This window comes from Ascidia mentula, chromosome 1 (genome assembly GCF_947561715.1).
Source record: "Ascidia mentula chromosome 1, kaAscMent1.1, whole genome shotgun sequence".
NCBI lineage: Eukaryota > Metazoa > Chordata > Ascidiacea > Phlebobranchia > Ascidiidae > Ascidia > Ascidia mentula.
In genome coordinates this window covers 17,924,567-17,937,807 of record NC_138566.1, presented here as the reverse complement: position 1 = coordinate 17,937,807, position 13,241 = coordinate 17,924,567, and the positions used below count along the sequence as shown (strand labels likewise).

The 13,241-nt window shown below is 39.8% G+C and overlaps 2 protein-coding genes across 2 annotated transcripts; one reads left to right on the top strand and one right to left on the bottom strand.

The window, feature by feature from the left end:
* Positions 1-691: 691 nt before the first annotated feature.
* LOC145888732 (uncharacterized) lies at positions 692-9,322 on the top strand. The gene is made up of 21 exons (XM_082979560.1): positions 692-740; positions 951-1,174; positions 1,946-2,046; positions 2,563-2,684; positions 2,744-2,869; positions 3,272-3,385; positions 3,447-3,563; positions 3,954-4,121; positions 4,181-4,220; positions 4,428-4,609; positions 4,936-5,084; positions 5,277-5,437; positions 5,635-5,723; positions 5,985-6,095; positions 6,386-6,669; positions 7,069-7,262; positions 7,618-7,749; positions 7,960-8,101; positions 8,549-8,655; positions 8,868-8,998; positions 9,186-9,322. The coding sequence occupies exons 1-21, from the start codon at positions 692-694 to the stop codon at positions 9,320-9,322; spliced, it is 2,880 nt and encodes a 959-aa protein (XP_082835686.1).
* A 632-nt stretch (positions 9,323-9,954) lies between these two features.
* LOC145911049 (uncharacterized) lies at positions 9,955-12,695 on the bottom strand. The gene is made up of 5 exons (XM_082998293.1): positions 12,474-12,695; positions 11,638-11,781; positions 11,365-11,430; positions 10,908-11,033; positions 9,955-10,627 (listed from the first exon to the last, which is right to left on the bottom strand). The coding sequence occupies exons 1-5, from the start codon at positions 12,639-12,641 to the stop codon at positions 10,331-10,333; spliced, it is 801 nt and encodes a 266-aa protein (XP_082854419.1). The 5' UTR covers positions 12,642-12,695; the 3' UTR covers positions 9,955-10,330.
* Positions 12,696-13,241: the final 546 nt, after the last annotated feature.

Genomic DNA, 13,241 nt, shown 5'->3' with positions numbered 1-13,241 from the left:
TCCAGCGAAACAAAGCATAGAAATGTTTACTGATCTAAGGCGTAACTAAGGGTATTTTCATCGTAGGATCTTGAAAAAACTCGATGTGCATTTCCAGCATATATTGCATGTCTGTAAAAACCCGAATGAAAATGGTTGATTCATAAAAAAAAAATTTGTTGTCACAGCACACGTTGTCACAACAAAACCCAAAAGCCCGCCAAAAACTACCGGCTATCACGCGCTATGTGATTAAGCATAATATTTTGTCAAGAGGCGATGTTCACTCAATAATTAAAAATCAATAATTTCGAGCCCTCTTGTGTTGGATTCCCTAACAATACAAAATGGATTGAAAAAATGCTCCATACGGCAGTTGTTCCTCTTCGTGAAAGCGCTTTGTACATATAAAAGTTTGCAAAGCTATGCATACTAAGAATTATGGTTTGTTTGAATCCAATGTACTGTGTTAAAAGGTACAATTTCTACTAGCAGGTGTATATAGCCAAGAGAATATTTGCACTAAAATTGTTTAAGCGAACTTGAAGTTTGAAGTAAAAACATTCCAAAGTCGCTGTCAGAGATCAGAGTTTTCAGCAAACGCCTTGTGAACGACCAGCGTGTCCTCGCGTGACCCCACAATAGGAAACTGGAAACATGAAAGTGAAATACCTATAGTTCAACATGATGTGAATGGAAGATTGACGAAATCATGAGGTTTTACACTCTGGTTCATTGCTTCATTCTGATCATTCTTGTCGGTAGGTTTCTGGATGTGCTGCCTGAAATGCAACACGTGCCTTTGAGAAATATGCTAATACAATAACGTATATTTTATATCTAAGCGTATAGTAAAAATATGCTCTCGTTTAAACTACACATAACGATGTAAATGTGGCGGCTCTAATAAGGGATTCGTAGCCTACATTTGAAAAAAATTATTTCATGCTCCATATTATCCTGTGGTCCAGGATCCTTCGCAACGGCACAGGATGAGGAAGGCACAGAACAACCCCCAGCCGAGGGAGAGGACCCGGGCCCCACCGAGCCTCCGGGGCCCACTGAACCACCCCCGCCCCCATGTGAAGGAGAGTTCTACGAGCCCACAGGGAGCATCACGTCACCGGAGTACCCCAACAACTATCCGGACAAGCGAAATTGTGTTTACAGGATTTTGACGAACAACTTCATTAACGTAAGTAAAGCAAACCAAACGTGTTGACTTTTCAACGAATTTGTCATTGAACAATCAAATAACATGCAGAAAAAATAACGACAATTATTCAATAAAGTTTGGGGCAAACCATATAGACATGGTTGGTAAACGATCAACAATTATTGGTAAAATATTTTTTAGCTTTATTAATAGACCGTGCTCGGGTTTTGGAAAAAAACACGTTTGATGTTAAAGGTAACTTGTGCACTTTTACTTGCATGAAAATGTGTTTTGAAAGCAACAAAGAATTTCTGCTCAACGTTTAGCTGCAATGTAGCACAAGTCACCACACACTCAAAAATTCATTGACAAATCATCATAAATTTTTCTAATATATGATAAAATATATCACTAGTAAAACGAGAAGTTCTTTTACCTACAACTAGATCTACTTTGAAGCTTTTGCGATGGAAGTTAGCGAACAGTGTCGCTATGATTGGCTGGAGTTTGTTTTTAATGCAACCAGCAGAGTACCGAATTCGACAAAGTAAGATCAAGGCCGCCAACAGTTTAGGCTCCAAGTGCCGAGGCGAACTTGCAACTTGTAGTTTTTTAGTTTGAAAAAAAAATAAGTAGAGAGCAAAAATTTGAAAGTGCAGTTCGGCCATCTCCAATCAAAATTTTAAATCTCATGATCCTTAAATACATACAAGGGAGAAGAAACAAATTACTGACGACTGAAAACTTATGTAGTCGTGACTTCGCTTCTGGCACTTGTGTTCATTTTTGTTGTTGTTTTTGCACGTTTAGTTGTACTTTGAAGCGTTCGCGATCGAGCTAAGCGACGACTGTACATACGACTTCCTGAACGTTGTCTTTAACGCAACCTCCCGGACCCCAAGTCCCAATAGGTATTCCGGCGTTAATCGCTTCAAACATCGGGCGATGTTAATTCGCTTGCCTTATGCTCTAGCCGAAATAAAACTTCATTAGTATGTTGAAAAAATTAAAGCTGAGGAGCGTAGCATTGTATTGCCTTTAGGCTTTGGAGGTAGAGGCTATTTTCGTTGCAACTGGTCCCCGTTTTAAGATCATGGAGCTTCGTCTTTGAGGCGGGCATCAGTACGGAGTGAATAATGCAGCTTTTGCAACTAACCGAACTGCTTTTAGCGTTGAAAAAGAAAAGGCTTTTTTATTAACGTGTAGAAACTAAGTGCAAGTAATCACACACTTGCAAAGCTGCAATACTTTATTCCGTAGTGCTGCTAACATGAGCAAAATTAACCGAAATGAAAGCTGAACGTAAAGCATTGCGTATATATTTAGGCTTCAAAAAAGCTTTTAAACAGTGCGTATTAAATGTTGGACTCTCGCTTTTGGCGAATTTTTGATATGATTGTAACAACAGAAGAAATGTTTTTTGCTAGATACTGTGGAGTTGGCCTAGAAAAGGTAAACAACGGCCATTTGCGTGGACAGGGCCCATTGATTGTCGGCTTTGTCAGCGACGAGTCCAACAATCTGAAGGGGTTTAAGTTTGATTTTGAATGTAAGTATTGTCTCCACATTTACGCATAACAATATTGCGAGTTCGACTTGTTGTTGCAGTCGAACTGAGCGGACCTGACCCTTGCGACTCCGGGCCGTGTCAAAATGGCGCGGAATGTGAAACCTACACCGGTTATTACAAGTGTATTTGTCCAAACGGATATGCGGGTTATAATTGCGAGATAGGTATGAAAGAACTTTTAGATATTTCTAGCAATGTTTCTTTTACATTCGAATTTAAACTTTTTTGTTTCGGTTTAGAACAAAACTTTTATGAACCTTGTTTCTATTAAAAACACTGTGGATACTTATCAGTTGTTTTGTGTAAGTAATGGATTCACCGGCGTACGGCCTGTTTAATGCGTATACACATACCTATAGGTATGGCTCCTTGGTGCATGTGATTCTATTTATGTTATCGCAAGAGTGTGCGATAACATAACACGATATTATGTTATCGTATGGTTTCCACCACAAATTTTTGTTAAATACGCAAATAATAACTCTTTAGTTATTCTAAAGTTATTAAAGTCACATAAATTATAATCCATTTTTACTAATTACTAAATCACACTTTTGCCGCAACAGACAAGGACGAGTGCGCGTCTTACCCTTGTCAGAACGGCGGAGAATGCGCGGACGATGTCAATGGATATTCCTGCGAATGCATCAACCTGTTTGACGGAGATCATTGTGAAATAAGTACAAATTTGCAGCAGTAGTTATATCGATACGTATGTGAAGTATAACATTTGTTCTGCAGAACCTGAACCCTGTCTGTCTGAGCCTTGTCTCAACGGGGGCTTGTGCGTTGACAGAACCACCGACTACGTGTGCTCCTGCCCTCGCGATTTTCAGGGCGACCATTGCGAAGACGCCAGTACGTGCTGAATAAAAATACATTCGCATTTGCAGTAACTCGATATAATTTGGAATGGTGATCACTATAAGTTTGTTGCATGCTGGCACATTTCACGTCAACGATCAATTGTTCCAATGTGAAAAGTTTGTGTTTTGTTTGACGTGGTCTACATTGCAATAACCAACCTATAATTACCCTTTTAAGAGGAATAAAAAGTTGTGTCTGATAGTTTATTGATTGACATGTAAGCCCATGTTAAAGAGTTTACCCGTGGTGAAGCTATATAGTATAAACACACAAAAACATGAAACAAAACTTTCAGTTGATTGCTGCGTTTTTTTTTCTCCGATTGAAATTGACAGGCAATCCTTTAAAAAAAAAAAAAAAACATTTTCCTGAAACTTTTAGTTCCCACTCCGTCTCCACCGTCTACCACAACTACAACCACCACGGTTGGCCCGACAACGACACCCACAGGAGGAGCGGAGGTTACCACACCTAGCAGCTCCAGTGAGGATGGAGAGGACCCTGGAGCGAACCAAGAGGAAAAAAATCCGACAGAGCCCGGGGCCCCAGGTAGGTGGACATTTAGATCGGACTTTTTAAGTTTCAACTTGGTAATCCCTGTTTCACAGACGCCGGCAACGACGGAGGAAAACCTGCGGCACACCAAAAGTAGGTTTAGAATGTTGTTGAATCTATGGGTTATAATGTTTGGTCTATGTCTCGGAATCTCTCAAAATTTTAAACACAAGCGTCAAATATTTTGAAATAATATTTCTTCGATGCCAAAGCGCCTAGTGTTTGGTTTGACCAATTGGTTCCAAACTATTATTTGATGACGATATTTCGCATAAAGATCACTTTCCCATGTCTTTGCAGTTCGGCCGTCATCGCAGCGATTGTCATTATAATTCTCATTGCTCTCATCTTGGCGGCCGTATTCCTCTGGTATTGGTGGAAGTTTCACAGAAGTGATGGAAATGACGTCCCTGATACGAAAGCATCCCTTGACAAGGAGGTGACGCTCATCAATATGAAGACTAAGTCAGAACACGGAGAAAGTAAGACACGATATTAAAAATAGCATATCAGACCCGACAGACAACTGGTATGGGGTTACGCACCTTGCGCTTCGACGTGTGCCGTTATTCACGTTATTCTTAAAGTCTATGCAAGTTTGTATTTGCTTTCCGGTATATATTCGAATTCAAAACAAGTTGCCTCCAGGTATGGCAAAAAAAATAATATTGCATCAGAAAGTGTTTGCAGCTTTTGTTACACAGGTTAAAAAATAAATACAGAATACTCGTAAGCGTTGCATGTTGGATTTTGAAGATTTGCGTTTGCGACTAAGCAGGTGCCAAACTTAACTTGACTTCACATGCAGACAAAGAAGGCAAACGTCACTCTCGAACAACTTCGATCAACAGTGTGACGATGAAAGGAAATTCCAAAAACACACACGACCAACTTATTCGCAAACTAAAGAAAATGTCAGCGGGAATTATAATGGAAGAAGTGGACCCGAATTCACAGGCGAGAACCTGTAATTTGTAGAGTGCGTTCAAAGACAAAAGCCTTCTCATAAACCCAAATCACCTTTTTTATCGTATACTGTACAGCGCTTCCTTTACATTTTAAAGCATAACGTAGCTGAAAACAACCGTGCGTATATACGTACATATAAAAAGCGTACGGTATTCTCAATATCCGATTTTGTTTCACAAGGGCCCAAACCCTGGGTCCTACGGCGCCGCACACCCCCAACACATCATGGGTAGAGCGTCGTACCCAGGTGGAACCCACAGGCCCCCAGAGACAATCCCCGCTCTACCGTATCAAGGTCATCCCGCACCGGCGGTCCACCAGGCCGATCCATCACCACTGAAGTGAGTACCTTTGTCATGTTATGAGGTTGTTTTTCGATCTGAACCATGAAGTGATTAATATTTATCATGCTTGACAAGTGCGAACAGTTCAAAACTGTTGGAGTAGAGTGTGTTGGCATTTATAAAACCTTAGAGATAAGCGAGTACCCGAACCCCCGTCGCACTTGGGTGTTAATTGAAAAATCGATGCGATTCAGGAGAATCTCGGTGCCCATTACGCACAACGAAATGAGTCAATTGGACAAGAGGCCCTTCAACAACGGGACGTTCGCGTCGCCTACCAAAGGTATTATTCTGCACATCGCGAATCCGCAAAACATATCCTATAAATCACGTTACTTATGTCCACGGTAGTATTTTATACGTACAATGGTTGAATAATTCATCACTAATTTTGCTGGCAATGGCGTTACTGCTGTGTTTTCAAATGTATTTAGGCATTTCAAAATAGACAGGAGGTAAAATATTATCTCCGCAACAGCTATGATACGATTTGAAGCTGTGTGCACTTTATCCGAGCGAATCGTAAACTGAACTAACCTTACAGGTCATTATTATCCCACACAATATGTCTCCCCGGACGCAGCAGTTCGTCTCTTCAACCAAATGAAGCAAACTGAAGCCCCAAACTACGATTTCCACAACGCTGTTGCGCAACGTAAGTTTAAAAAATGAGTCATTCCTAAAAAAATTCGATTTTCGATATTAGGTTTTTGCGCTGAACTATATAATTCAGCATTAGCTAATACACTTATTACGAGAGGTATTAAATAATTCCAAACCCGCGTTTCTACGATTAATTAACCGCCATTGACAGAAAACGTATTCTTTGCAATCTCGTTTGCATGTATAACAAAATTATACGTTTGCATCATACATCGTCTTATTGTAAACTGTACATAGGATTGTGTGTATTTTCCGGTCTGTCTAATTCGTTGATATCTACAGTTGCTCCCGGGGATTATATGAAACCTCACAACAACGTTTACCCGCCCCAGCAGCCGGTCGCGACAGTGGCGAACGTAATGCAACCAAATCACCCGCCAGCGGTTTTCCAAAATTCTATGCCATACAAACCTCCGCCGTTGCCACATGCCACAGTTCCGCATGGCACGGTCCCACAGCAGGGCGACACGAATCAAACCATGGAGCTGAGTCCAGAGGAAGCTGCCGGGGTGGTGAATCATATTTTGTCGTCCAAGCCCAATCATAAGGGATACGTATCCTCCCAGGTGACCATCACGTGATGAATAGTTTTGCTGTTTTACTGAAATACAAATTGCATTGTACAAATTTATTGTTGATATGTAAATGAAAATTCGTGAAAAACCAATCGATTTAACGTATAGTTGTAAGGAACATGAATTACTTAACTTAACGCAAGAAAAACATATAGATAAACAGATCAACTACAAACCAATGTGACCTGCTAATTGCACCAAAGTTGTATATATATCAAAGTTGTTTTGGCAAAGTTTTTTTTGAAACACATGCGGCAAAAGTATATTCTTGTCACCTAAAGGTCACATTTAACACATTTGATAATGTCGCGATTCCCTCTGAAATGTTAGGAACTTAGCATGTGTGCATGTTTTGTATGAAGAATAATAATTAGACACAATTCTTAATAGGAGGCAATGGACATCATCAACAACGTCCGTAACGGTCTATACGGATCCGATAGGCCGCCTTTGAATCGAGAAAAGAGCGTCTTTCTTCGACCACAAGAGATCGCCAAAATGATGAACGCTTACCACAAACGACCTCGCTATGAAGACGACCAGGAGCATAGAAACGACACAACAAGTTTCCAAAGCTCTTACGAGTAAAGCAAATAAACTGTATCCAAAGATTTTACCAAAATTGTAGTTTCATTTTTTTGTATATTTTAGATATTATTGATGTCATGCGCCTTAATTCATGCATTGTTGTTTAAAAAGCGGGTGATTTTGATTAATAAACATTTGCACTTGTTTTGGAGTGTGTAGAGCAGCTGTTATTGTAGATAAAGGAGCTAAATAACCACACCGCATGTTGAACTTCAAATTGCTTTTGGTGAATATTTCAATGTTTTCTGTTTTGGTTTCACTACATACGTTCCCCATTAGTGGACATAATGAAGTCAGGATCTACTATCTTCTGGTTTCACAAAACAACACTCTCCTATTTTTCTTCTTCAGTCCTTCAGACGCCGAGAAACATCGACGAAGGAACCGGGATTTCAGGGAATGTTCTCCGATAAGAGAGGAAACGACGGGAAGTGATAAGGAAGCCGACGACCGTAAACCGAAACAGGAACTCGCCAAACAACCGTAGGTCGAACTTCCCGTAAAAGTAAATATTGGGCAGTGTCTGGTTAGAAAAAATATACAGTGAAGGGAGATCCGTACAAAATGGTGATTATTTGGTCAATAAATTGAGTAATAAACACATGGTAGGAACTTGTAAATATTTAAATATTTTAAGTTAAATAGCTCCGTAATCTAACCATCCTATTTTCTTGTTTCCTCGTAACATTTCAGAAAAAGATACGAGGCGCCGCCCGAAGAACCTCGTAAACAGGATCGTCTCCGAAAACGTCCGAAGAGATTTCCTTCAGCTCAAACCATGGACCCCGACGAAAAGGTCAACGACTGGTTGAAAAACTCGCCCAAATTCAAGAAGGTCAGTTTCGATGTGATTTTATGTGGTGTTTTCACACAGTTCACACAGGAAACACTCATTACAAGACGTATTTGTAAAAATCGGGGGTCGGCAATCCCACCGCAGACGTGGGCCAAAACCAAACTGCGCAAGATCTCAGCGGTCCGTAGTATTTTTCCACTATAACATTTTCATTTCCTTCCCTGTTTATGGTGTTGTTAAACCTTGCGAATGCGGGGAGGTATACCGAGAGTATCTCCTTATTTGGATTTAGTGATTTGATGATAGCATTTGCCAAATCATATAGTAACGAAAGTTTGCAAAGAGGCTCCGGGCCGTAGGTTGACGACCCCTGGTGTAAATCAAAGTGGAATCTCCCGAAAAGTGACTAAAATCATGCGAAAAGAAAAAAAAATGAAGGGTTCGAAATTTTGCAGTTTTTCAATTTGTCATAAAATGTATTTCCAGTCGGTAAGCAAACATCGCCGCGCGGAGTCGCCAGCGAGCACTGTACCGACAGAGACGTACACAGTTGTGACGAGACCGTTGCCCACAAAAAACGGCGAACACAAAAAGTAAGTGGTATGCAAGCCACTAAAACATTCAACAATAGTTGGTTGTAACATATATATATGCGGCAGTTATAAATAGTTTAATTAGTTTTTGTTGCCTGAAAATCTTCAAAGATGATCGGTTGACATTCCAACGTCATAGTAAAATTAAAGCTCTGCACCCAACAAACTGTAAAAAATAATAAACAACGGACGTGGGCCTGTGTTATTTGAAGTGGAACAAAACACCAAAAGTCTAAATCTGCCTCAAACGAAGATGGCGACCGAAACTCGCCCATGATTCAGAGGACAATAAAACAGACAAGAAGAATCATTCCCGACAACAAACCAATGCTGCCAATCACTGGTAAGTTTGGTTTAGGTCCAATGTATTTAGTATAGGTCAACACTGGTGACTTATAAAAAAAAGTAGAATAAAATAAAATTTGATTAACATCGCCTCGTATAAGAGTATGTCAATTAAAAGTTGTGAAATAGGTAGTTGAGCATGTTACGAAAATTTGCCTCTTGTCATGCAAATGAGTTTTGCGCAGAAAACAAGGCCAAGTCCCTCGTGGAGAAACTCATAAAAGCGCCAGCCAGAAGTAACCAGAATGTGGTGGGACCCGGCTTAAGCGTGGAAAGGGAAAACGCTTTCGTGGGCGAAGGCAACTCTGTCGACTACTTCTAACCCTGGACGAGACGACTGAAAAATTTCAAACACCGAGCGACTGTGTGGAAGCTGTATAAGCCACCTTTCTTGCCTGTCGTAATGAAACATTCGCAGAAAATCTCCATGGTCATATCTCTATTATCCGTATATGTTTTCCTATACGACCACTGTATGACCCTGAAACGTTTTGCTGGATACTCAGCACTTCGGACTATTTATCAAGTGGGCTAGTGATGTTTTAAGTGGTGCCTTGGAATCAGATAAAGCTTTTTGGTTCGTCACGAAGTACTTTGTATGCTTTTGTGCGTGATATTTGTTGTTGATTCTGCAAGAAATTTGTCGTGTATAGTTTTAAACATTTCAACCCTTTGGTAACAAACGTGTAAAATATTGTGTATAAGCTGCAGACAGATGGCCACTGTTTCGACCTAAAAGGTCTCATCAGTGCAGCTGGTGTGACTATCAGACGACTTTGCTGACCAAACGGCCAAGCAAAGACTTCCACTTTGTGGTGACTATACAGTCACCGTCATCCGTTGGGCACCAAACTAGGTGCAACCTTACGGAGCAAACAAGGTGGAAACACTACGGCCAAGCAAGCTCAACCAATAGTGTAAAATATTGTTTATCTCAACGAAAGTTCAACGGATAAAATCAGCATTATATCTTTAACCAAATGCACAGAGCACTTAACTTTGGTTTAATATGCATCATGGGGTCTACAAAAGAGCAAAAATATTTCAAATGAAACAAAAATAGGAGTATAGTAGAAGTGTGTATATAACGTCCCTTTGTTAGAAAACAAGTATATTGTAAGTGTCAATTTAAGGAAAGAAAAATATCCCACGACTTCATAGTACGTCACATACGTGATTACATTGCCATCCGTTCACATAATTCATAACTTACTACGAAACCCCAAAAGGTAGTTTCGGAGTCAGAAAAAAAATCATCTTCATAGTCCGTACAATTTTCAAAAAAGGCACACGCCATTATCGTTTCACAACATACATAAATCAACAACAATTACATCCGCTGGGTAGCGTGGCTGCGGTGCGACTCCCTGGACGCAGGCCTTTCAAATCCTGGAAGGGAGGACGGTCGGTTTTGCTGGCGATCCGGTTTCCTGTGATCTTTGACCGGCATTCCAAAGTTGAGGTAACCCCTGTAGTCAGACAGGGGAGGAGGTTGATCCTTCTTGTCCTGTTTCCGAGCGAACCGACAGAGGACACATATCGAGATGAGGGAAGCGACGAAGGTGATGGCGGGGATCGCGAGCGAGAGGATGATGAGGAGGAGGCTGATGTTGCGTGAGATAATCACCTGGATGGAATTGAATAGTCTTAATTTATGTTGAGGGAAAACGTTGAGTGTTTGGATGAAATTGGGATCCAAAATGTTTTTTTGAGCTTTAAATCAATGCGAGATACAGATTAAATTTTGTTTGCCATTTTAATTTCCGAATATTTTACTAATGTTACCGAAATAATGTTAGATCTATCAACCACTGCATTGCCTTTTTTATGGTTTGCAAAACGAAATTCAAAAACTTTGCTCATTTCAAGATTTTGTAATTGAATTCTGTAAATGGAGTTGTATGTACCTGACTGGGGTTATCGGGGTTGTACATACAGTGATACGAGTGTCCGGGTTCGCCGTATTTGTCCCAAAAGTTGTTGATTTCCAACGTATTCTGCTTCTTATGACGTTTGCAAACTTGTGTCGAGCACTGCGTTTTAAAACAATTATCGATAACAGGGTTTAACATCAATTTCGGTATATATCCACTGTATATTTGACCAGTGCAACATAGCCACTTCACCCACTACGACCAGAGGGCCCCAATACAGATCAGTCGATCAGTCACTATATTGTACTGGGAACCTCTTAGGGTCGTGTGTTTAAATACAGTTTATCAGCTTTGTGATTTTTGTCCCTTGGTTCGACTTGAGAAGTAAAAATGAATTCGCTCTACAATTTCACTATGTAAATGGTGCTTGTTGCGCATATGGGTTTTTACAGCTTGCATCAAAGCATTTAATTTATGTTTACATACTTACATCGCTATTGCCAGAAATTGCCATTGTTTCGTCACTGTGTATCATCGAATTTAAGGTGGAATTTTCCTGCGCGAGAAACAATATTCTGTTGAATAATTATTTACAATAATTGTACAAAGCATTTATCGAATGCGGCGACAATGCTCTACCTCAAAACCATGATGTTTAAAAGACACCTTTAAAAAATATTTTCTACATAAAACTAGTCTTGTAAATCTGTAAAAATCAACCGCTGAGAAAAGGCAATAGCCATGTATTTATGAATACACTTACGAATGGCCCATCAATGTTGTACTTCACATAAATTTGCATGCATGGAAAAGTCGATTTGCAGTAGGGACTACTGTCGGTCAGCCCTGAGCATTTGCATGGACGGTGTTCTACAATTTGGTAGCGCAGCACATGACACCAAGTTTCCTGCAATTAAAAATACGAAAAGGTAAATTTATGGAAGTACATGAATAATTCAAACCATCCTAAGTAGCTCTAATTTTAATGCTATTTTAATTTAGAAAAGCTAAAATCAATAATAGCTACAAGACTGTTACTGGGTTATAAAAAAAAATCAAATAAAGTTTAATTTATGCAGTTATGCCTCAAGTATGTCGCAGTATATAACTTTACTGTCCCTTTTCCGGAACTTGTTTAACCCGTTTGAGCTATATAATTACGTCCGAAAAACTAGAAGGGCTCTCGTTGAAGCTTGTGTTGTTGTGTAGGTATATTGTTGCGTAGGGATATATGTATACACTTATTTTTCTCGCATAACTAAACAGATCCATCATAAACGAACAGTAATTATGAAAAGTAAAATGAGTAAGCATCGATAAAAAAGCTGCGGTTAGCCTTGTCGGTGCTTTGTTGTGACAAAATCAAAAAATCTTAAAATTTAAAAATCACAACTATCTCTGGTTGCATGCGATAAGTTGTAAATCGGTGATAGTGGAGTCCTAACGATATACGTTTCCAAACTTACTGCCTTCATTGTGAAAATAATAATTATCTTCTGATTTAATCAATGAAAGTAGAATTAACGATTGTTACCATATTGCGTGGTCAAAACGCACAAGCCATGTATTAGAGCCATAATATTCATGAAACAAAATTACCTTGTAGTTGACTGCACGCAATCCAGGTCTTGCGAAAAGCAACCCGCAAACGATCAGGGCTATCACGCTCACCAAACAAAGGACAACAACAAATGCGATGGCACAAGGGGCACCTTCACAAGTTTTTCTCTTCGGAGGTCTGTACCTGAAGTGAATACTATTGCTCATCTTAATATGTTTTGGGAATACCTGGAACCAATCATAAACTGTTGCAAGTAACACTTGAATTGCTGAACTGATTAGGGAAGACCTGAATGGCCAGTGACTGCGGAAACACCGTTACTTGCTGGCTGTTTTTTTGCCCGGAGCGATAAAGACACGCGTTTGAGCGTTACGTCACAAAGAGAAAAGTACAGCGAGTGTAACTAAATGTAAACGAGCGCGATAATTTAAGAAAGTAGTATCTTATTTTCATTGTAAGATCAAACACAAATTTTAGGTTAAATTAATCCATGGCTTAACGGTTGTAGCTACAATTGTGTGCTTTTGTTAGATCACAGCAAATCATTTTTTAGTTCAGTCAACTTCTTCTGAGCTGTTCAAGACATCAGTTCCTAATCTACCTCAAAAAAACTTAGCTGTTGTTTTTTATCAAATAGTTTAAGCAACTGTATATACGAGAGGCACAAAACTGGTCTCTGGAGCGGAGATTGTGAATCACGTTTGGCGAACAGGAAACAATTCTCTGCGTCAACTTGATTGCTTTAGCTGATGGACAGAACGGTTTTACATAAGATTTGTATTCATAACAATCCTGTGCCTAAAAAC

Bases quoted from the DNA above. Each gene is read 5' to 3' on its own strand.
- LOC145888732 (XM_082979560.1), top strand. From the start codon at position 692: ATGAGGTTTTACACTCTGGTTCATTGCTTCATTCTGATCATTCTTGTC. The intron at 4,610-4,935 runs GTAAGACACGAT...CTTCACATGCAG, and splicing joins TAAGTCAGAACACGGAGAAA to ACAAAGAAGGCAAACGTCAC. The intron at 8,656-8,867 runs GTAAGTGGTATG...TGTTATTTGAAG, and splicing joins AAAAACGGCGAACACAAAAA to TGGAACAAAACACCAAAAGT.
- LOC145911049 (XM_082998293.1), bottom strand. From the start codon at position 12,641: ATGAGCAATAGTATTCACTTCAGGTACAGACCTCCGAAGAGAAAAACT. The intron at 11,431-11,637 runs GTAAGTGTATTC...TTTCTCGCGCAG, and splicing joins ACAACATTGATGGGCCATTC to GAAAATTCCACCTTAAATTC. The intron at 11,034-11,364 runs GTAAGTATGTAA...TTTAAAACGCAG, and splicing joins CAATTTCTGGCAATAGCGAT to TGCTCGACACAAGTTTGCAA.